Source organism: Dryas octopetala, chromosome 9 (genome assembly GCF_963921425.1).
Source record: "Dryas octopetala chromosome 9, drDryOcto1.1, whole genome shotgun sequence".
Lineage (NCBI taxonomy): Eukaryota > Viridiplantae > Streptophyta > Magnoliopsida > Rosales > Rosaceae > Dryas > Dryas octopetala.
Genome location: NC_141374.1, coordinates 4,840,723 through 4,864,529, shown reverse-complemented (window position 1 = coordinate 4,864,529; position 23,807 = coordinate 4,840,723). Strand labels below are relative to the sequence as shown.

The following is a 23,807-nucleotide window of genomic DNA, read 5'->3' as shown; positions in this document are numbered from 1 at the left end:
TTTTTCTTTTTACACACCTCATATTTTTTTTTTAAATTTAAAATATTTTTTTAACACACCTCCCTCATTACTAAAGAGTGCTGCTATTTGCACACCCTTTTTTTTCTTTTTGCACACCTTTTTGTAAAAAAATAATAAAAAATTAAAAAAAAAGACACACTTACCCTCACGCAACACACCCCAACTCCATTTTTTCTCTTTTGCACACCCCATCAACAGACAAAAAAAAAACACACACACCCAGCCACACACACCCCCCTTCATCTCCCTCACCTGACCACACCCACCCACCCACGCAGCCCTCTGTTTTTTTTTCCTTCCAAGCCCGGCAGCCCCTTTCTCCTTTCCACTCGCCCAATCACCACCGCGCGCAGCACCACCTTCCTCGCAGCACCACCACCGCGCGCCACCACTAACCACCATCTTCCTTTCTCTCCGCATGCACCATCACCACAGCACCCCCAAAACAGCCACCACAACCAGCCCGGAAGCCCCCTCCTCGGCTCCTCCATCTCTCTCTCTCTCATTCCCTCTCTCCTCTCTCCCTTCTCTCTTCCCTCCCTTTCTCTGTCGCTGCGGTTGGTTCGGTAGACAACCACCGAACGAAACTAATGGTTTCGGCAAATGACTGCCGAACGAAACTAACAGCTTCGACTGATGGCTACCGAACGAACCCGCCGGTTTCGGCGGATGACTACCGAACGGCCTGCGCGCGAGGATGGTCCGGTGGTGGAACTGCTGCGAGCAGGGTGGTGCAGAAGGTGCTGCGCGGGTGTTAACAGAGAAAGAGAGAGAGGGAAGGAGAGAGAGTGGGGCCGGGGCTGGGTGGAGGGGAGGGAGGAGGTCGGGCTGGGTTGGGCGCTGCGCGCGGTGGCTGGAGGGCTGGGGTGGTCGGGGCTGGGTTGGGCGCGGGGAGGGTGGTGCAGCAGGGAGGAGAGAGAGGGGTGGTGCATGGTGGTGGGCACGGGGAGAGTAGTGCAGCAGGGTGGTAGGCGCACGGTGGTGGTGCTGCGCGCGGGGAGGGTGGTGCAGCAGAGTGGTGGGCGCAAGGTAGTGGTGCTGCGCGCGGGGAGGGTAGTGCAGCATGGTGGTGGGCGCGGGGAGGTTGGTGCAGCAGGGTGGTGGGCGGCGCACGGTGGTGGTGTTGCGCGAGGGTGGTGCAACATGGTGGAGAGGTGGGGAGGGGGTGTGTACGGGGGGGGGGGGGAGATGGGGATGGGGTGTGTGAGTTTTGGGTGTGTGTGTGTTTTTTTTTTTTTCTGTTTAGGGAGGGTGTGCAAAAAGAAAAATGGATGGGGGTGTGTGGGTGAGGGAAGGGCCAAATGGTCTTTTCTCTTGAGTTTTTTTTTTTTTTTCAAGAAAGGGTGTGCAAAGAGAAATTTAGGGTGTGCAAATAGCAGCACTCTTACTAAAATACTCCAAATTAAACATCTCACCAAATTTCTCATTGCACAACCACTTTTATCAAACTCCACACACCCCACCCAACATCCAAACAATATACACCGGCCTCCTACTCAAAATCACCAAACACACTAGTCCTTCTACCCCAGCCACCCGCACCATCGCGCAGCACACCCAACCCCACCTCTCTCTTTCTTTCCTTCTCTCTCCTCTCTCTCTTTCTCTCTCTGGCTTATCAACTCCCCACCTCGCAGCCACACCTGAACCAACTCTCTCTCCTCACTCTCATTCTCTATCCCGAACCCACTCTCTCAATTGGCTTTGGTCAATGCAGTCTACGTTGGAGATTACGGATTGGCGACAACCCAAGCCAGAGAAAGTAGAGAGAAGTCGGAGAGATGAGAGAGACACCGGAGAGAGGAGAGAAGCCGGAGGGCTTGGGCTTGGGATCGAGGTGGTCGATAAGAGAAGACAAAGACAAAGAAAGAGAGATAGGAGAAAGGGAAGAAGAGAGAAAGAGATGGGGTGTGTGGTTGATCGGACCAGACAAAGATAAAGGAGCGGGGGCTATTTTCTAAGTTGGTTTCCCGACATGTGAAGCGCCTGGCCGCGTGGTGGAAGGAGGGTGGGGGTCTGCATCGTTGAAGGAAGCCGGTGGTCTCTGCTCGCCAAGAGGTGGCTGGCGATAGCTGGCTTGGAAGGTGGTTGGCGATGGGAGGGCTCGGTGCATAGGGTGTGTGTAAATGAAAAAGGCTAAAGAATGAAGAAGATGGGGTGTGTGTAAATGAGTTAGTCCTTTAGGTCTTTTCACATTGGGACTTTAGAGTAAATTCACTAATTAAGTGATTGAGGATGTGCAACAAAAAAAAAAAGTGTGCAAATAACAACTCTTTTAATTACGTAGACCTCTTCCCCAAAAAAAAAATGTAGCAAAATAATATCCAAAAATTTCGGGTTTATCTACGCTTTCCTTATAGCCAAACAGAGCTTAAGACCAAATCTGCATCTAAAATTTTCAAAAAGCCAAACAGAAACTGGCATAAATAACTTTAGCTTGCAAGCCAAACATAAATTAAGCACTTATCACTACCCTCCAATGCACATGAATAATAAAAAAAAAAAAAGTACTTTAATAAGAAATTACTAAAGGACATATGCATGCACCATGCAGATGTATCTACATCTGCACTATTGAATGAATGTTGTATGCACTGAGGTGTTGACAAAAAAAATGAGAAAGGCGAAGAAGAAAGCAAAAATTACCATCCGAGTAGGAAAATTATTATGACTCACTCAAAACCAATTATTTAGCTCACCAATTTACCAAACCTTATTGTGAAAAAAGATCAACTTACCAAACCCGAAATATACCAAAAGGAAAAAAATACAAAATAAAACTGGAAGAGCCACATTTGAAAACCATAAGCTAATGTGAAACAACAAAAGGCCCAAAGAGAAAACCATTGTGATTGATTGTAATTCATGAAAGCTAAAAATTTTACCCCCACAATGCAAACCAGCCATTACTCTTGGAATCAAAATTAATAACTCCTACGATACTATTCACATTAAGAAAGCAAAAGCAAAAAAAATAAAGATAAATTGAAATTTCAAAAAAAGTGGCACATAGTACATACCATATTGGTGGGTAGGGGTGGGCATCAACCCGTTCGACCTGCGGCTCCGACCGCACCGCCGGCCGTTTAGCCTCAAGTCGACCCACCCCGATAGAGGCGGCTTGGGTGAAGGGTTCCGTCCTCTACCGCCCGCTGAAGCCGAGCCGAGCCGAGAGAGAGAGAGAGAGAGAGAGAGAGAGAGAGAGTTGTAGATGAGAAAGAGAGAGTTGCAGGAGGTTTGGACTTAGGGAAACCTCTCTCTTCTCTCTTCTCTCTTCTCTCTTCTCCCTTCTCTCCTCTCTTCTCCTCAGTCTTCTCCTTCTCTTTCTCGACCAAGCCGTTTTCGACTGCTTCCGACCCGTCCCCGACAAAGACCCGAGCCGACTCTCACCGACCCGTTTAGTCGAAGATGGGTTGGGCTCCAAGCCGACCCACCCGCCCGATGCCCAGGCCTATTGGTGGGAAGAGATCAATAGGAGTAGGGTTGGGTTTTTTTCCTGATTTATCGAAAAATAGTAAATACCGATGTCGTACTGGTACCGTATCAATCGGTGTGGTATTTTTTTTTCGATATAGGAGTAAATACCACACCGTACCAGCTAAAAACTGTATTAATATACCCATACCGACGGTATACTTATTTGTACCAATACTGTATCTCATTCTCTTCTTCTTCTCTGGTTTCAAATTTGCAGAAACTAGTATTGTTCTTCTTTTTTCGATCTGGTTTCTGTGTTTTTTTTTTTTTTTTGCCTTTATCTTGTTTTTTTTTTTAGCCTTTTGTTTTGTGTTTTTTTTTTTTTTTTGTAGTCAAGCCCAAAGTCTCACACACCCACACATACTTTAATACCCAATTACCCAGCCACCACGTACCATCCATTCGATCCCAGCTCTCTCTCTTTTTGCAATCCCAGCCACCACCACTATCTCAAACTCCCACCACCATCTCAGACCCTCACCACCACCACCATGAACTCCACCCTTAAACCATCGTCGCCTCTCTCTCTCTCTCTCTGATTTCTTTAATTTGGGGTTGATCTGTCTTTAATTTGGTTGTTGGTGTTGTTGTCGGCAGACCCAATACCGCTCGACACTGCCCCTCTCCAACTGGTACCGAAGTGAACGGTTACCGACTATCGTCGATATGGTATCGGAGCCAAAAACTCTCATCTTGACCTTTATCGGTTGGAATTTGGTATTGGTGTTTCGGTATGGTAACCGTATTAAACCCACCCCTAAATAGGAGAGTAGACAAGTCAAACCACATGCCTAACTCGTAATCCCACATCGCAAAAATTGGTGGAAACCAAACCACCCTCTAACTACAAGTTTCGTATGAGACTAACAAGCCAACCTTACCACATGAAGAAAAATATGCAAATCATTTTAATTCTATTTCAACTTTCACAGGACTTTCTGAGTTGATTACAAATGACACTTTGAATGACTTGTCTTATCTTTTTTTCTTTATTATTAAGAGAGCGATTTTATTGAAACTATCAAGAAATTGCAAGATCATAGGCCAACTGGTATGAAGGGGCTTCACCTACCCAACTAACCATGGTACCACAATGTAAAGCATGTCGAGCTAGTAAATGAGCTACTCGATCGATTACAAAGACATGGTACAAACTGACAAGTAGAATTAGAAAATAAATACCAAATTCTCTTAGCTTCATCTGATAGATGGCCATCACCATCAAGAGATAAATCTTCACCAAGCATGCATGTTAAGTCGAGAGATGAGGGTTTGAGCATCAAATTCAAGGCAAATAAAGCTAAAACCAGCTCCCAGTGTAAGCTGGAGTCCATGAAGGATACCCAAAATTTATGCTTTTTTGTGGAGAGGCGATGCTACTAATTAAGAGGAAGAACCATAGCCACCATGACCTCGCATGTCCGGCCCGGCCATTACGAACGATAGCACATGCACCACCAAATTCAGTCACCGAATACTTCTTTGCAGCCTTGCATTCCCAAAGAACATGGAACAAGGTTAATTTCGAACCCAGCATTGCAGCGAGGACACCATGCATGCGTAGTAACTTTACGTGCACACAGGTTAGTCATGCAGGGAAGAGTGTTGTGAAGCACATGCCACAAAAAATACCTTAACCTTACCTGGTATTGTCGCAGCCCAAAGCCAGCGCCAGAAAGAGCGTTGTTCAATGGATCCAAAGAAGACCCATTCTTTCCCGCAACAGCCTTTGTTCTACCTTTTGGACTAAAGAATGCACCTAGCTAGTATATTTCAATGTAAAATGGACCAAATTTTTTTAAAAATATGATAAATTTTGTAGTGTGCATATATATGAAATTTTAGTACATAGCCAAAGTAAATTTGAACATAGAAAGCATTTAGAAACTAATTTTAGAGAATTCATAGTTACCGGTATAATTATTAGTAAAAATAAGATAGTATTAGAGAAGTCTTATATAAAATTTTTAGGATAATATATAAAAATAGGCACAGTTAGCCTACAACCTCATATAGCAAAAAAAAGTTAAAATTTCATGATAAATTAGAAAAAAAAACAAAAACAAAACAGTTGCAAGCATTTTTAGGATTACTAACTTATATATGCTAGGAATTAACTTTATTCCTAACTTATGTAGAAATTAAGATTTCAGTATTACATAGCAAGAAAAACAAGCAATATTTTAATTATGAAGATATTAATTAAGGTCGTAAACAACTCAAACCCTTAGCACTTACATTAGGAAATTACTCTAAAATAGTATAAACATATACCCCAACACTAGCATGGGCAAGTATACTTTTTCAAAGACCTAACAAAGAATCACCTCATAGTTTAGAACAATTATGTAGATATGCAACAAGAAAATTTAAAGATCAAATAGAAAAAATTCTTTCAGTAAATTTAGAAATTTTAGGAGTCATAAATTCTTTAGAAGCTTTTCAATTAATTACTATTAATGTCGATCGAATTTACCATTCGAACTGATTTTCAAAACATAGTTTCTCATTATAACAAAAGCAATTAACAAACTCTCTTCTATAAGATAGATAACATCTGTAGATTGTATTTAGAGAATATAAACCACAATTTCAACATACTAAAGGATCTGACAATTTCTTAGTAGACATCCTCTCTAAACCAATATATTAATTATGGAATTCTTCACCGGAACTCTTATAACATAGTTAGTGGTTTTCCACAAACAAATACTAGTATGCAAGCAAGTGGCTAGCTCAAGTAACAATAGCAAAGCATGTGGGATGCCACAAGCACCGCTATCATATAGCAATACCAGTAACATAGCAATTACATACTCCTTTAATGGCATTAAAGTACAGGTTGTGCAAAACACTCTTCATCGTTTCAAGATTGACATCCACCTTATAGAAAAGTATCATCAAAAGTTTATTATAACACTTGAGCAAGAATTTCTAAGTTATAATTTTACTTCTCAAGCATTACAAAAACGTTTCAAGCACTCGATCACTAGTGATCATGATACCTTGATAAAGCATAATTTGACCATTTGTATCCTTCTAGTCAAATCCCTTGTAAGTAAACTGCCCATAGAATTTCCCTTAATAATAACGTGTTAATTACCTCACTCATCTTTAACCTATTTGCTTACCAAAAATCTTGGGTTCTTTAACTTCCATGCATAAATTACTAATTTACTAACCTAGCAGCAAGACATCGGCCGCTTGCATTATTACGTTTCAGGAAAAAAAAATTTCCATCGAATACTGGGCAACTGCATCTGCTTCTATTAACCACATTTGCAATTACAACTTGCAGCTATATTATATATATTCTCAAGAAAAAACACTATCTTTAAATTTTTAATCAATAAATCCCCTAAAGCATTTTAAACACACTATAATAAAACTTAATCAATCCCACAAATATTAAAATTCAAGTAAAATATCAAGAAAAATATCAAGCAGTAATTATAGTATAAATGTAGATATAGCTCAATTGCTTATGTAGCTGTCAAGTGCTCGACAAAAACATCGAGCGCTTGGTGATATAACACATTTAACGTGCACATATTATATTTAATTATGTTATTAATTGTTTTTATGTTTAAAATTTTTAATTGTCTGTTAGTAGGGAGCAGTAAACTTTAATACTCTTTAACCTATTCATATCTCTTTTCCAACAAAAAAAAAAAAAACCGAAAAAAATATTTTTAAATTATTCACAAAGCAACGAAACAGCCGGGAAATGGTAAGCTATAGACAAAGCACCGAGGATCTAGCAATAATATCAAAACCCCACAACACACAAAAAAGAGAGCAAAAGAAGAACAGAGCTGAACCCAGAAACCCTAGACGCCACACAACTGTAAGAGCAATTGGCGCAGTCGCGATCTTCAAAAAGGTTTGTTTTCTTCGTTACCTGTTATCACCATAACCCCGACCCCCTCTCAATTTTTCTCATTAAGTAGTCGCTCGATTGTGCTAAATTTGAGGACTTTTAAAAAAAAAAAAAAATTAATCAGTTCTCTTCAATTTGGATTTGATTGCTGAGGCAAATTTCCCAGCTCTTTTTCTAAAACGTATTGATTAGGTGAAGAAAAAAAAAATTAGGCATATAGGTTCAGTCTTGCTAATTAGATGGATCTTCTTACTTATTAATAACATCTACTATAGATCTATCGATTACTTGAAAAAAAAAAAAAAAAAAAACGAATCTAATCTGTTTTTTGCTTGGTAATAATATCAAGTCTTAAGATGGTGGTTTCTACTAAAAGTTCACCAAAATTTTGAAAAACAAGTCAGACTTTATTATTGCCAAGTTTACGGTGGTAAGATTCTAGGTTCATGATGAGTTTGGTAAGTTTGGGCCCAATGATGACTGTCCACTTAAGAGCTGGAAAAAAAAAGAAAAAAAGAGCTGGATTAACAGTCATAGATTGATAAAAAAAAAAAAAAAAAAACAGGTCTTGTTAGAAAAATCTTATTTTCATGTTTTTAGTTTCTAAGTGGTTAACTTGTCAACCATCAAACCAAAACGATTTAAAGCTTTAGCCTTTTTACAAACCTTAAATCCTAAACCCTCTTTTTGCGCCTTTGAATTTGAACCATAATTCTTTTCTAAACAAGTCCACCAAAATAAAGGGGAAATATTGAATTGTTGGGCAACATTTGGCCAATTATATCTTGTGTCCTTTTGTCCAAAGCATCATGTCCCAAGTCCCAACATGTTTGAATTTATAGATATCTGGGAAAGTTGTAATGTAGATAATTCAGAATGTGAGTGAATATATATGGGAACATTGACTTAAAGTGCTTCTATAATCTATGGTCTTCTTTTGTATTTTTTAAATTAACTCTATAAATTGTTGGCATTTTCTTACTAAAAGCTTTCTTTTTATTTTTATATTTATTAGACCACTGGTTTTAACTAACTTTCAATTGGGTTGCTGGTGAATGGTATCTGTAGGTAATATTGTTGTTTTTGTTCATTTAAACAGTAACTAGCAATGTCAGATGGTCATGAATCAGATAAGAACATTGAGATATGGAAAATCAAGAAATTAATCAAAGCATTGGAATCTGCAAGAGGCAATGGCACCAGTATGATCTCTCTTATAATGCCTCCACGTGATCAAATTTCTCGGGTCACTAAGATGCTGGGTGATGAATTTGGAACTGCTTCAAACATCAAAAGTAGGGTCAACCGTCAGTCGGTGTTGGGTGCCATTACTTCTGCTCAACAGAGGCTGAAGCTGTATAATAAGGTTCCTCCCAATGGGCTGGTTTTGTATACAGGAACAATTGTTACTGAAGATGGCAAGGAAAAGAAGGTGACTATTGACTTTGAACCTTTCAAGCCTATAAATGCTTCTCTGTATCTATGTGATAACAAGTTTCACACAGAAGCTCTTAATGAACTTTTAGAGTCTGATGATAAGTTTGGTTTTATTGTCATGGATGGAAATGGTACCCTCTTTGGGACATTAAGTGGAAACACACGAGAGGTGCTACACAAATTCACTGTTGACTTACCAAAGAAGCACGGAAGAGGAGGGCAGTCAGCTCTGCGTTTTGCCCGTCTTCGGATGGAAAAGCGACACAACTATGTGAGAAAGACTGCAGAGCTTGCCACACAGTTCTACATCAACCCTGCCACCAGTCAGCCTAATGTTTCTGGACTCATACTTGCTGGTTCAGCTGACTTCAAGACTGAGCTGAGTCAGTCAGATATGTTTGATCCTCGTTTACAAGCGAAGATATTGAATGTGGTTGATGTCTCTTATGGGGGTGAAAATGGGTTCAATCAAGCGATCGAGCTGTCTGCAGAAATTCTATCTAACGTGAAGTTCATTCAGGAGAAACGCTTGATTGGTAAGTACTTTGAAGAAATCAGCCAAGATACTGGAAAATATATCTTTGGTGTAGATGACACCCTGAAGGCTCTGGAAATGGGTGCTGTAGAAATCCTGATTGTGTGGGAAAATCTGGATATTACTAGGTATGTGCTGAAAAACAGTGCAACTGGTGAGATTGTCATAAAACATTTGAACAAAGAGCAAGAAGGCAACCAGAGCAATTTTCGGGATCCAGATACTGCTGCAGAGTTGGAAGTTCAGGATAAGATGCCATTGCTGGAGTGGTTTGCCAATGAGTACAAGCGCTTTGGTTGCTCACTTGAGTTTGTAACCAACAAATCCCAAGAGGGGTCCCAGTTTTGCAGAGGATTTGGTGGCATTGGAGGCATCCTTCGCTACCAGCTTGACATAAGATCATTCGATGAGCTATCCGATGATGGCGAAGTGTATGGGGATTCTGATTAAAACTGCTAGTGGTGGTTCAAGAGAATGGTGTGAGAGGCTTTAGCCAGTATGGTAATCTTTGTTGCTGCTGCTACTGGGGCTTCAAGTTTTGATTGCTTCAGGCTTTCAAAACTCTGCATTGGATATGTCATTGTTTCTGGTAACATACTCTCTCACTTCCATTCACCTTTACCTTTATCATCGTTTGAAGCAATTGGGACTTTTTGTTATGCATGGTTACACTTCTTCACAGATTTTACCATGGAAAACTCTGATTGGTTTGCTTGAGGAAATTGGGTAGTTCTCATGGGTTTCTTCCATGACCCAGGTTGTACTTTTAATGGTTGCTTGAAGCTGGCTGTTATTTCATGTACTTCTCTCAACCAAAAATACCTGTATATGGTATTGAAACTTGTCTGCTGTTTTTTTATTCTCTTTTTGCATAATTATTTTGTCCATTGTTGTGGTTTTCTGTGATGATTTCATAACCCAAACCAGGAAATCTAGCTAACTTGAATCCAAATTGACGAGTCAAACCTGGATCTGATATACCCTTTTTTTTTTTTTTACCAAAAATATACCCACCGTGAGATGGCCATGGCTGATGGCCCCAATTCATGAAACCATAGGTGGATACAAAGGATGTGTAATCTGCCTCAGCCTCACTAAGTAATACCTTGCAGGGCACTCAACACTGCAGACTGCGTATCGGGTTCAAAATCAATTGAACCATAATGCTTGAATCAACTCGAGCCTTGGATGATCCAAAGCACCAGAGCACTTAAAAAGTTCCCTAACTTTGTCATTTTATCCTTACTAAATTCAAATTTTCAATTATACAATTAATTTTTTGGGGGGAAAATATGGCCATAGGTTATATTGACCTTTAACCATGGCTGAACATCCAGGTGATGGGGCTTTGATGAGGTGCTGGATGGGTGATGTCAAGTCAACGCCAACGTTGGCCTTGCTGCTGGCCCTATAATCAACCATGACAAAGGTTATAGTTGTGCCTGGTTAGCTATGGCCTATGGTTTTTTTTTTTTTTTGCCAAATGGTTAGCTATGGTTGGAGTAAGGAAAATGGGTGCAAAATTATATTTTTACTGTTTGTTTATTTATTTTTCTTTTCAAAAAGAAAAACTTTATAATTTGAAATAATTAAAATAACGGCAAAATGGATGTTGTGAAATTGGATGGGTGTGTTTGAGAAACGAATTGGGTGCAAAGAGAATTATCCTTCGCCAATTTCGTTAGAACTTAAAATGCATCTCTTATGTTTCTTTTCTGAGAACTTGCCCACCCCAATCACGAAAAATTATCCCCTTTCAACTTTTTTTTTTTTTTTTTGGAAATTCCTAGTTTATCCTTGAACTCATTTAAAAAATTAAAATTGATAAAAAATAAAAAATAAAGAACTCAGGCCAACCCCCGTCCCCTCCCTTCCTGACCGCTAACAACATCCTCCCATTCAAGAGTGAGCAGTCTCTTTCTTCAGTCTATTCAAGAATCACCCAGCAAAAAATTGGATATATCGGAAAAAATGAAGACATATTTTGTGATCTAATGAATAGATGAATATAGTGGTAAACACTTCAAATCATTAACATTTAATTAAATGGTTAAAACAATTTTCGATTTGTCAAATTTTTTTGTAATAATGATATTTTGTAAGTAATGTTAATATTAAAAAAAGTAAATACAAGTGATTCACTTTAAAAATTTTTTTATAAATATATGTGATTCAATTTAGTAAATTTATGGAATCAATTAAAAGAAAAATTGGAGTATTTTTTAAAAAAATTAAGAATTTTTTTTTTTTAATGTGAGTTTTCAAAATCAATTTTTAAAATTTGAAAACTTGTTTGATATGAAATTTGAAAACAAAATTTTAAAAATGATCGCTGCTAAGGAAGAATGAAGTGTAAAAAACAAAAAAGGAGAAAAATGATGTTTTATCGTTTTAAAAAGATGTCTGTTTTTGAATTTTTTTTTTCTAAAAACTGTTTTTGAAAATCATCTACCAACATGTTTTTCTGTTTTTTAATTTTTTTTTTTTAATAGGATACCAAACAGGCCCTTAATAATTTCTAGGTAATTGTGTGTGATACTCTAAAAATTTTAGAATCTTTTTTTGAGTTATTTGATTTATTGGCGATTTCTAGAATTATTGTGAATTTTGGTGAATTATTAGAGGTCGATAGGAATTATTTTGACTTTATGAATTTTAATTTGAGGAGATAGATCGAATTTTCAAAAAAATTATGGAGACCAAATAATTCTTGAAACATAGCACTCTTCGATAAAAGTCCTTAGCAAAATTTGAAACATTTTTCAGAGTTCTAAGCAATTTTAACGAAATTTCTAAGTTGGGAGAATATTAGAAATTAGGGAATTATGAAAAATATTGATGTGGACAAACATTGGTGATGTGGCACGACGTGATTGACCTGAAGTTCGTGCCTCGACCCTTTGCGTGTTGAATTAGCCTTTGATTGTGGTTTTGAACAATCTAACCGTCCTGGTGATCAGATGTGAGCCATCTAATGGATTCCACTGTAGTCATCGCTTTTTTCCTTCAAACGGGGGCTATTTAATCGAACTTTGGAGCTATCTACCTGTCCATTTTCACCCAAGAGCTTATAAATAACCCAAGACATCCCCAATTTCAGCACTTTTCTCATTTGAGTTCTCCCTTCTCCCTCTCTAACTTTCTAGAGGGAGTCCCTTTAATTTTTGGTTAGTCTAATCAATTGCCTATTAAGTTTTGGCAATTAATTTTCTAATAAGAAATAGTGACTTCCTAAGGGGAGACTGTTAGTTTTGGAACTTGACCCTCAAAATTTTGGATAGGTAGTCTTAGTGGATGTATTTTTGAGACAAGAGTTTTGCTCTGGCTCGACACATAAGTTAGAGTTATTTTTTTCTAATAATTTAATTTTAACTTTCACAAATTAAGTAAGAAAGGTGTGTAATGAGAAGTATGAGCGTGCATATAGACTATAGTGGTGTGTTTGGATGGAGGAAAAAAACTCGGAATTTAAACAAAACTCAGCATTTAAAAAATTACATGCTCTAATTTCTTTGTTTGGGTCAATAAATACAAAATTTTGTAAATTCTAGGTGGAAAAAAACTTGTGATTTGAAGGCTGTAAATTCCAACTTTAAATTCCACCTAAATTGGTGTCATTTTAAAAATTCCAATTTTTACAAAAGAAAAATAAGTCGTATCGACTATGTTGACACTACTATTACTGCCGCCAACGTCACCACCACTAACACCACCACCCCCGCTGCCGCCGCCGCCACCACCACCAACACCAACACCAAGACCGCCACCATCGCCACCACCGCCATCACCGTCGCCACCACCGCCATCACCGTCACCACCACCATCATCACCGTCACCGCCGCCACCACCATCTCCGCCATTTCCAACACCACCACTGCCACTGCCACCGCCACCGCCAACACCCCAATTTTAGCCACCACCATTTCTCCTACCGCTTGTGGGCCATTACCCCTACCAATATGGTCAACTCATCATAAACATCATTTTTATTGTTGCCACCATCACCATCACTCTTTTGAATTGATATATCAAAAATTAAAACTACTATAAATTCCGTATTTAAACTCCATTATATTTACATGTTATCCAAACAAGAGAATTTACATATTCTAGAATTTTAAATCACATCATTTTAAATTCCGTCATTTGTGAATTCCTTAGTAATTTCAAACTACTTCATCCAAACGCACCATAGTAGTATTTAAATTGAAAAGACCGAATTTATGATCAATATTTTTCTAATTTTTTTAGTCAATATTTAATATTATAATATAAAAATGTGAGATATCTAGCACTACTGTTTATCTAAATTTGCCAATCGACAAAACCCACGCTAAACCCTTCACCGGGTTTAAAATTTCAAGCACTGTTGCCATTCTTTCCCCTTGTACCAAAACACGATGACTACTCGATTCCTATTCTCAAGAACATCCCATAAAAATCTGAGTCACTTCCTTCAACCTCCTTTCCATGTCCATGATTCCCCACCCCTCTGTCAATTCCTCAGAAACCTCTGCTCCCTCGTTTCCCGGGATTTCAATTCCCGCAATCCCAAGAATCCTCGTCCCGGATATTCCAGGACTATCGTCTCTGCTTCAAACTACACTCCCCACGACGATGCAGCCTTCGGTCTCGATAACCGTGTTCCCGCCACCATCATTACCGGCTTCCTCGGTTCTGGAAAGGTTTCTTTCGTTTTGTTTTGTAAGATATATTTTTTGGGTGACGATTTTGCTCACTCAAATTTCGTTCGTTTGCACTCCTTCCCTTAATAAAGGAAGAAAAATAAGGAAGAGGAGTGTGTGAAAATCGCTACCCTATTTTTTTTATTCTGTGATAAAAAGGAACATGTAACTTTTTGATGGGAAATAATGGAGAAAGAGAAATGGGTTCTTTCATTTTAGCTCTCACATTGGATCAGCTTGTTTTTTTTGGTGTGGGTATTGGTTGGTTTTTGCTAAAAACAAAGAGATAAGCGTTCATGTAATGTGTGTGTTTTTTATTTTGATTTCAACGGATGTGTTGCCTATAATGCAGACTACACTACTGAATCATATTCTAACATCTCAACATGGCAAGCGGATTGCGGTCATAGAAAATGAGGTATTTTTTTTTTTACTCGATAGAAAATGAGATCATTGAATAATCGGTTTTACTATCCACTATTATGAATTTATGTTGCACCATTACTTGAGTCGATGAATGTGATTTTGTGGATGTTTGCTCTATAAGTTCTCATTTGATACATACTGGCTTCACCTGATACGCTTAAATTCATCATTTGCTAAAGAAGCATTCTAATTGGTTTTAGAAAGAATATTTTGGCTTACACAATAAGATAATTTGATTAAACTATATAAAGTTGAACTCACATCAAAATCTGTTGAGATTTATTATTATTACCCCATCTTACAGCTATATTATGACACAGAATGTGAATATGTAGTACTTTCACATGGGAAGCCGCATACCACAATATCTGTCATAATCTAGTCTGGACAGTAGATGTAAATTAAGTAATGAAGAGAAATTTCTGTCAAAACATTCCCTATTCAACAAGATTTAGTAGGCCATTGGCTTAGAGGTGTATTGAATTTCAAAGGAAGAATGTAGGGAGATTTTTTTTTTTTTTTTTTTTTTCCACTACCGAACAGTCTGTTTTATTGTTAGAACATAGAAAAATTGTTAACTCACATCCTAATAACTCAACCTTTTGAGAATAGTGATGAACCAACAAAATACTTTGTTCAAATCACTCTGCTTCATTTCCTTCTCATTTGATTCATCTACTCCATGTTTTGTGCCCCACACATGAGGGGAGTCGGGGCACCTGCGCTTGAGGGGGCATGTTAGAAGATTGAATAATTTTGGTCTACATCTTATAGGTTAAGGTTTTTTCTTTCTCTCTTTCTTTTATTTCTGAATTGGGATTTTATAGGTTAAGTTTTTAGAAGTGATAAACTAACAGCAATTCACATATATAATGGATATGTTTTTTGGTTTGTTCTTGCGTTTATGTTAATAATAGGATTACTGTGAATGCAGTTTGGTGAGGTGGATATTGATGGATCATTGGTTGCTAATCATTCATCTGCGAATGAAGACATTGTCATGATTAATAATGGCTGCCTATGCTGTACAGTTCGGGGAGATCTAGTTAAAATGCTCTTGGAGTTGGTTAAGAAAAAACGAGACAAGTTTGATCATATTGTTATAGAAACCACAGGTAGGTTATATTAAATTATTAATACCTCTTTTTATGATTTCTCATATTTTTCTCTGTAGTTGAGGTGGTGGTGTAAGTATTACTCAAATTCTAAATGATTTAAGAGTTTGAGTCCTATGTATGAAATCCATTGAACACAATTTAAAGAAATTCTATTCCAAATTAAGTTTTTTATTAAAAGGAAAATAAGGAAAAACAGAGAGAAAGGGGGGCAGAAATGGTGTTTTCATTTTAGGGTGCAAGAACTCAGAGCTTGACATGAAATTTTTTCTGCAGGCCTCGCTAAGCCGGGTCCTGTTATAGAAACATTTTGTATGGATGAACTAGTTTCACAAAATGTGAAACTGGATGGTGTTGTTACTTTGGTTGATTCCAAGCATGCAATGCAACATCTGAATGAAGTGAAACCAAGATTTGTGGTGAATGAGGCGGTAGAACAAGTAGCATATGCGGATCGTATTATATTGAACAAGGTGAGTTTTTATTCCTACCCTGAAATTCTATGCCTTTTCTTTTTCACCTTTTGTGTTCTTTTTTCTGCTGTCTAATTTTATCTATATTCCAGACAATCACTTCACAAATAGAAGGCTAATTTGTGCTTCGAAACTTATGAGATTCTATCAATTGTTTTGGCAGATAGATTTGGTGAGTGAGACTGATTTGGAGATACTGACCAAGAAAATCAAGGTATGTTGTTCCACTACACATGATTTATCTAGTTGGTTTGTTAGTTTGTATAAAGAATAGAAGAGAGTATAATAAAGAGGAAAGTATTTAGATGGTAGGGTGGACTGAAAAGTGAAAATAACTCCTAGCAAGGCCCATTCAAATTTGCATATTGGATGGAGCAGGGTGGGGCATTGGTGGGGAAGTGTGTGGTAAATCTTCATCGGGAAACTGATGTCTAGTGATGTCTTGCACACATTTGAGTGTCATGCCCATGTGTGTCAAGCTGAAAAAGGGTTGAGGTGTTAATAAAGATGCCAGTAAGCTCATTATCTTGATACCTCTTGATGTGGGATGCAATAACTTAAACTTCATAGTTTGATTTCTGTCACAAAAGACAATATACTAATAATATTGTTCAATAAATGGCACCAATTCCGAGTAATTTCTTTAGATGTCTTTAAATCCACATCAGAATGAAGCAAACTAGCAAATTATGCTTCAGTAAGGATATCATGTTTAGGTTTTATCAGGGTGCAAAAAGAAAAACTAAACTTAAACACATTAAATAGGTGTTTGGATGCGATTTCTTTTCAAGTCAGATTCAGTTGTCATGAACTCGATGGACTCAATGCATGAGATGAACCTCATTCCACCCTAGATGAGATGCGAACAAAACCCCTCTTCTTGGTTCATCTTATCTTAAAATCATAAGGGCTAAGTAATCGGGCTGCAACTGCAGCAAGATTAAAGGGGACCTGAAACATAAGGACTGCCAAAATAATAGTATTGCTTTCAGTGGTTTAAAGAGAGGTCTTGGTCTTGGTTTGACTAATGTTTTGTGGTCTCATTTCTCAAAGATGGTTACTGGTTGCTCATATTTCTACTTTCTACCAATTTCACACTCTCTTAATTAATAATTAACAGCTGTCACCTTACATACCTGTGTGAATAGTATATAACATTGTCCAACTAGTTTAAATTTTGGGCTTGGACTTAATCATTGTTAAACTCATGGAATCATGGATATCAATGGGTCCATTATCCAGTACACACTAAACCAAACTAAGAAAGAGAAATGGAGGAAGGAAGAGAAAGAAGAGACATGAAGAAAGTTAAAAGAGAAACTCAGGTTTTGTTCAACAATCAAGTCTACCAAAAATGGAACACAATGGCCTTATTTACAGAGGCAAAAAACTACTTGATAAACATAATAATTAATTTAAGATAAACCCTGAAGTTGCATAGATAAATACCTAGATAAACATAAATGAAAATGCAAAAAAATCATAACAAAAATAGACATGAAAGTGATAAATGTCCAGGTGATGGATGAAGTCCAATTTCTATCCAAAGGTCATAAAAACCTTGACTAAAACTGTAGATGGGTGAGCAAGTCAGCCTATGTGCAACAGTGCAAGGTGATTAATCTTTAGTAGCTGAAAGGGCTCACATCTTGTCACTTTCTGAAAAAACTTGTCCTATGGTATGGGAACTTGCAAGCTGCAATTAGTAAATTCTTAGTGAATAACATGTAATTGGAAAGTATTGCTGAATAGTGCATGGACAAAGTACATGCATTATTCTTGGGAACTTGTACATTTTATTCATAATTTGAAATGTGGGACTATTCTATTAGTGCATATAGTTGGATACGCTAAATTTCATGAATCACTTAACATGGACAAAGTATTGCTGAACTTTAAACTAGATCGGCAATGTTTCATTTCTATTTGTATTATGCTTTTGTTGCATATTTGACTTCTTGAGATTCCCCATTAAAAGAAAAGAAAGGTCTAATTTTACAAATTTTGTTTGGTGCATTGTTGTTGCTAGCATATCAATGGGATGGCACAAATCAAGCTAGCTAAATTTGGATCTGTGGACCTGGACTTTGTTCTGGGTGTGGGAGGATATGATCTAGAAAGGTCATTGTCTAATCTTTTTCTTGGCATCTTAAGTTTGTTCATACATTCTTTTCTTAACAATTTTCATACTCTTGTTCCTTTTTTGCTATGTTTTCTTTTCTTGAGTTTTGTTAGAACAGAGAGCTTTGCTTATTCATACGGTGCATACTATTTCTTTCTTTTCTTTTTTAGTTCCTTTTTATTGATGGCTAAGGAATGAAGTTCCTATCACCACACACACACACACACACACAGTGTATGCTCATCCTTGTAACATGTTAAATACCTTGATCTGCAGGATCGATAGTGAAGTTCAAGTAGATAGTTCGTGTGCTGCATCTCATCACCATGAAGCTGGACACGGTGCCTATTTCTTTCTTTCTTCCTTGTTTGTTTTTTCCTCCTAATGTTCTGTATCCTGGTTTCCCTTTCCCCCCTTGTTTGGGTTAGCAATACAAGTTATGATTTCAAAAAAGGGACAAACAAATTTTCTGAGGCAAACTAAATAGTCTGTCTTCAATTTAAACTTAGTAATGAATTTGGGCAGGTAAATTTTTGAATTTGATGCAATCTTTCCATCTCATGTCACAAAGCTTTTATTTACATCTTGAAATCTTCTTTGTATGTTGCAATGGTTTGGCAACCAGGAATTGGTTGTATGCCAATACCTTTGTTGTGTTTTTTTTTTTTTTTTTTTTTTCAGAAAGAAAGAAATGTTTGTTAACCTAAACTTGAGTTTAGTAGAAATAGTCGACAAGGAGTCCACTTCTATTATACAGCCCAATACAACCAAGAGAAAATCAAAACTAGCCTCAAAACAAAATAAGAATAATATCAGCCTCACACATAACCAATTGGTTCTTCTCAATTTCCATCTCTTTTGTTTCTTTGCAAAATAATAATATCAGTCCCACACTTAACCAAGTGTTGCTTCAATACTCTTCTTTTTCTACTACCTCCCAGCCCCCATACGTTCCTGCTAACAATCTTCATTGATTACATATTTGTTTCCCTTACTTTTTCATAGTTCCTTTTTCTCATAATTCACCTCAAAGGTCAAATTTTTTATAGTTCCTCTTCCTTTTATTGCCCTTACAACTTCTACTCATATCTTTGGACTCCTCCTTTTCCATTTATTACCCTTTGTGGTTTTGTTAAAGATGTTTTAATTTTTTATTTTCTTATCTGCATGATGTTTTCAATTGTGAAGAAATTCTCTCTAGTTAATGTCCTAAGGTTCCGCTCAATGTAGTTTCATTTATGTAGGTGAAGCTTCTATTTCTAATAGGATCTAGATGATTTTCTTTTTCTTATAAGAAATAGAATGATCTTATGAATATACGTTAGAAGCTGAGTGACCAAAAATCATTAGAGGCTACATGGGGTTTTCTTCAAAATGCCCACTTAAAATTGTTTGTTTTTTATTCCTAGTGACTTTTCTCTGATTACTCCATTATATTTTATCCTATTATTTGGTCCTTGTGAATTTAATATTCTCCTATTTCTTATTTGAATGATCTACTTAGGCTTTTCTCTACAGTGACTTGAAGCTTCCTCTCTTCTGTTCCATTTAATTCTCACTTGGTTTGGATATTACAGAAGACCACAATCATCATCATGACCATGTACATGATTCTACTGTCTCAAGTGTCAGTATAGTTTCTGAGGGTACCCTTGATCTTGATGAGGTAGATAAATTTGATTTTTGTTAGAAGCTTCTATTTGATTTGTATTGTTGGTTTTGTTACTTTTGAATGTGTCTGTATGTGTGCAACTCACTTTAGAAACATAAGCTCATCTTGGAAGCCAATACAAATTTTAGTCATCAAATATTTGCCACTATTTTTTGACAAATAGCTTGTATTTCAGAGCTCTCTCTCTCTCTCTCTCTCTCTCTCTCTCTCCCTCTCTCTGTGTCCAGATAAGGTAATTTCAGTTTGTTAGTATGCAAGGTTCAAGGTGATGCACTTCAAGATATGTTCTCTTTTCACTTCCAACGATGGCTAATTATAGAAGAAAAGTCAATACTTATTTTAGGCATAGGAGCAAGTTTAGAAGGAATTTAATGGCATACTGTCTTAGAGATAATTGGAATAAGAATGAATCAGAATGGGAAAAAATCGGAATGGGGGATTCCCATTAAAGTGTTTACTAACAGTCTAGAAACGAAATGGGAATGAAGGTGATTCGTGTTGAAATATTTACAGACTTTCGGTAATCAAAATCATTTATAGTCTGGTTTCCAAAACCAATATGATTACTAAAATGCCCATGTGCAAAATAATTTATATTCTTTCAACTACTTATCAATAAAATAGTTCAAATGTCAAAAATTATGTTACTAATAATAAGGTTATCACAATATTTTAAAAAAATGTTTTCTTTATATTTGATTATTATTCTTACAATATTTTTAAAAAGCAAAAAGAAGTATTTTGCTAATAGTGGGAGTAGGTTTGAGTATGAGTAGGTTTTTGGTATTATCACAGATTAGCTTAGGTAATTTGCTTATTATATGGATGAAGGCGGATCTCTTTTCCACTTATCCTTTATAATTTGTACGATGTTTTATGTTTAATAAATTTGTTTCTCATAAAAAATTGTTAAAAAAAATTGCTTATTATATGATCGTACTTAATGGACTCATTCACATGACCAAGTCCCCCTTTAGGAATCCTGATTTTATGTAGGGCCTAAGTGGGCTCCACATGTTTTTTTAATTCTAAAGGTAAGCACTGGAATGGGCAGGAATGAGAATGATTCCCATTCCAGGTAAGCAGCCATGCCAGAAGTGTTTCATTATTTATTAAAATTAGGATTTAGAGGTTAATTTTCTATTTAGTTTTATTTTAATAGATTAGGGTTAGTTATTATGTTATTTCCCTATCAATATCTGCAAAATTCCTACTTGCAAAGCTTCAGCCGTGTTCTTGAACAATCCTCTCGTTGGTATATCTTTGGTCTCTTCTTGTACCTCTTTCACCTTTTTAGGCTTCTCTCTTTGTCGAAAAACAACCTTAGGTACCTTGTTCGTGAAGTGTTTGGTTGTAAGTGATTTAAGCTGGACTACCCTATATAATTGTTTGCTACCATGTAGGTCAAACCGTCTGTTTGGATAGTAATTTCATATTCAAGAGTAAAAGATTTGGTACAGAGGCAGTTGGGGTTGTAGATTTACATCTTGAGATGGAGATGCAAATCATAGTTACACAGTAGTTCATGACCAAAATCAGGACCAATCAATATGAATTGAATGGATAAGTTGGGAATACATTTATTTTTTTGGCTTATGTATGGAATGATCATAATTCTAGGGTGAGAGGGTGTTGAAAGTTCTCAACTGCCACTTCCCTTGCTAGGAGATGCTTTGTTTAAGAAATTAAAGAAATATTTGAAAAAAAGAAAAGAAAGGGAACTCCAATTCTGTGTTCAACTGTTTCTTGACTTGCCAATAGCCATTAGCATTGCTATTCTTCTGACCTATTAAAATATCTTTTCACCTTTGTGTAATCAAATGGATGGGCAGGTGGATGATTGGTTTGAAAGACTGATTGAAGAAAAAGGAGAGGACTTGTACAGGATGAAGGGTGTCTTATGTGTAAATGGTTCTGATCAACGTTATGTTTTCCAGGTTCTCATTTCTTCGTTTGTTTCTTTTTCATTATTTGATGAAACATTTAGGATTAATTTAACTTTTATTTATGGCCTTCTTCCATTATGTTGTTTTTCTTCAGGGTGTGCACTCCACATTGGATGGCTGCCCGAGCGGTACATGGGGACCTGATGAGAAGAGGATTAACAAGCTTGTGTTCATAGGAAGGAATTTGGATGAAGCTACTCTTAGAAAAGGTTTTAAAGGTTGTCTAGTATGATCAAAAGTTGGCACATTAATTGTCCCATGTTCTGATTGTGGTAAGGAAACATAGTATCACCACTGAGAACTTACAGAGTTTTGGTCAAACGATTTACAATCTTGTTCAGACTTGTGAATCATATTTGTTGATTTACACGTTAACTGCCAATTGTAGCCATTTTTATGTAGCATATAAACAAATAGCAAACTTTTACAGTTAACTACTATTCATTGTTTATTTTTGTGCTATTGTTTCTCTAGTGGGCTGCCTGCATTGTTGCATTATATAGTTACATTATTCTTATTTTCCACAAGGTGACATGTTTTTCCTGTGTATAAAACTCATAAGAAGATGAATAAAGGAGAGGAGTGGACAAGCAAGTTTGATTTCATCCACTGGGCTTGGGGTACTTAAAGTTCTTTTTAAGCAGATGCTGGTGGTTGGCCAACTCATTGAATTGGTCTAGACTGTCTAGTCCCAACCTCATTCATTCAAAACGTGTCACCTTCAAAAAACAAAAAAAGATGTACATGTTAAATATCAATATCATCATGCATTTTTTTTTTTTTTTATAGGGGAGGAAGAGAGAGGGTTCGAACCTCGGTGTGCAGGGTGGAGGTATTATCCTCGGCCAACTAGGCCAATCCCATTTCACAATATCATCGTGTATTCTGGTTTTCATAATTTGTGCCAAGTATGAAATAAATGGCTTATAATTAAAGGGTATATCAAGTGTATATCGACAAATATCAATATCATCGTAATTTAAGTGCAATTTTTATAATTTTTTGCAACATTAATGTTAAACTGTTCCTTTCATTTTGTTTGCTATGTGAAGCACTTCTAAGTGAGCTGTTTAAGGGGTCCATCCATGTGGATTGCTTGGTCTGAGGCTTAGGTACTAAAAGTTATGAACAAGTCTTAACTTTTGTGTCCTTTCCTTTTCACATAATCTAATTCTGTGGTGTTCTTTGCCTTTTGCCCACTTGTGGCCTCCTACACTTTAACATAACATTGTAATCCTCCCCCTCCTTTTTTCTTTTTCATTTTTGTTTATTTTCTCCTTCAATATTTACTTTGTTTATACTTTATACTCCCAACAAAAATTCAGTTACAAAAAGTATAAGAAATTAAGAAGTTAACAAAGAGGATGTGATTTTTCTCTTATGATTATGATATAACTTGCATTTAAGCATTTAGTGCAATCCCCCAAGTAGAAATGACAATCTGATCAATTACCATGTTATCTTAAGAAGAGTGGGTGAACATGGTGGTTGGTGATTTTTTCATTTAATTTTTTTCTTTTCTTTGGCTTTGTCAATGGCGATTATATCTAAGAGATGCCATAAAAAAGCCAACCCATTTCTTTTCAAAGAATGTACCTAATTTGGAAAGCATGTCATAAGTCCAAAAGCCAAAAACCAAACCTTATCTATGCGAGGTGATTACTACCTACCCGCCAAAAGTGAATAAAAGGGCTTATAAATATTGCATTCATAGCTCATCATGAAACTAAATTATTTTTGGTAAATCATCAAAACAAATATTACATTCATAGAATTTCACCAAGTGATTGAGTTATGTGTCCAACTCAAATATTACAATGTAGGCATAAGCATACCATATACTAGATAAGTCTTAAACAAAAAACGCGTGATAAATTATGTAAATGGTCAAATAATAAAATAAAAATAATTCTATACAATATTATCAAAGGCTCAAAGCTAATATTTTTCTTTATATTATTATCATTCCACACATACCCATTGACAACTCACCTACAAATTAATGTACCAAACAAAAA

At 36.7% G+C, this 23,807-nt stretch overlaps 2 protein-coding genes across 3 annotated transcripts; both read left to right on the top strand.

Annotated features, from left to right (window-relative positions):
- Positions 1-7,248: 7,248 nt before the first annotated feature.
- Positions 7,249-10,237, top strand: LOC147273332 (eukaryotic peptide chain release factor subunit 1-3). 2 transcript variants are annotated; one of them, XM_086228105.1, is made up of 2 exons: positions 7,249-7,381; positions 8,478-10,237. In XM_086228105.1, the coding sequence occupies exon 2, from the start codon at positions 8,487-8,489 to the stop codon at positions 9,798-9,800; it is 1,314 nt and encodes a 437-aa protein (XP_086084231.1). In that variant the 5' UTR covers positions 7,249-7,381; positions 8,478-8,486; the 3' UTR covers positions 9,801-10,237. The 2 variants fall into 2 exon arrangements, with proteins under 2 accessions (XP_086084231.1, XP_086084233.1); XM_086228107.1 differs by having other exon boundaries at positions 7,269-7,381; positions 8,447-10,237.
- Positions 10,238-13,731: 3,494 nt separating this feature from the next.
- On the top strand, positions 13,732-22,187 carry LOC147273331 (uncharacterized). Its single transcript, XM_086227357.1, has 10 exons — positions 13,732-14,035; positions 14,388-14,453; positions 15,396-15,576; positions 15,853-16,049; positions 16,213-16,263; positions 18,079-18,170; positions 18,448-18,512; positions 19,749-19,837; positions 21,676-21,780; positions 21,884-22,187. Exons 1-10 carry the CDS (start codon positions 13,751-13,753, stop codon positions 22,019-22,021), a joined length of 1,269 nt encoding a protein of 422 aa, XP_086083483.1. The 5' UTR covers positions 13,732-13,750; the 3' UTR covers positions 22,022-22,187.
- The last annotated feature ends 1,620 nt before the right edge of the window (positions 22,188-23,807 follow it).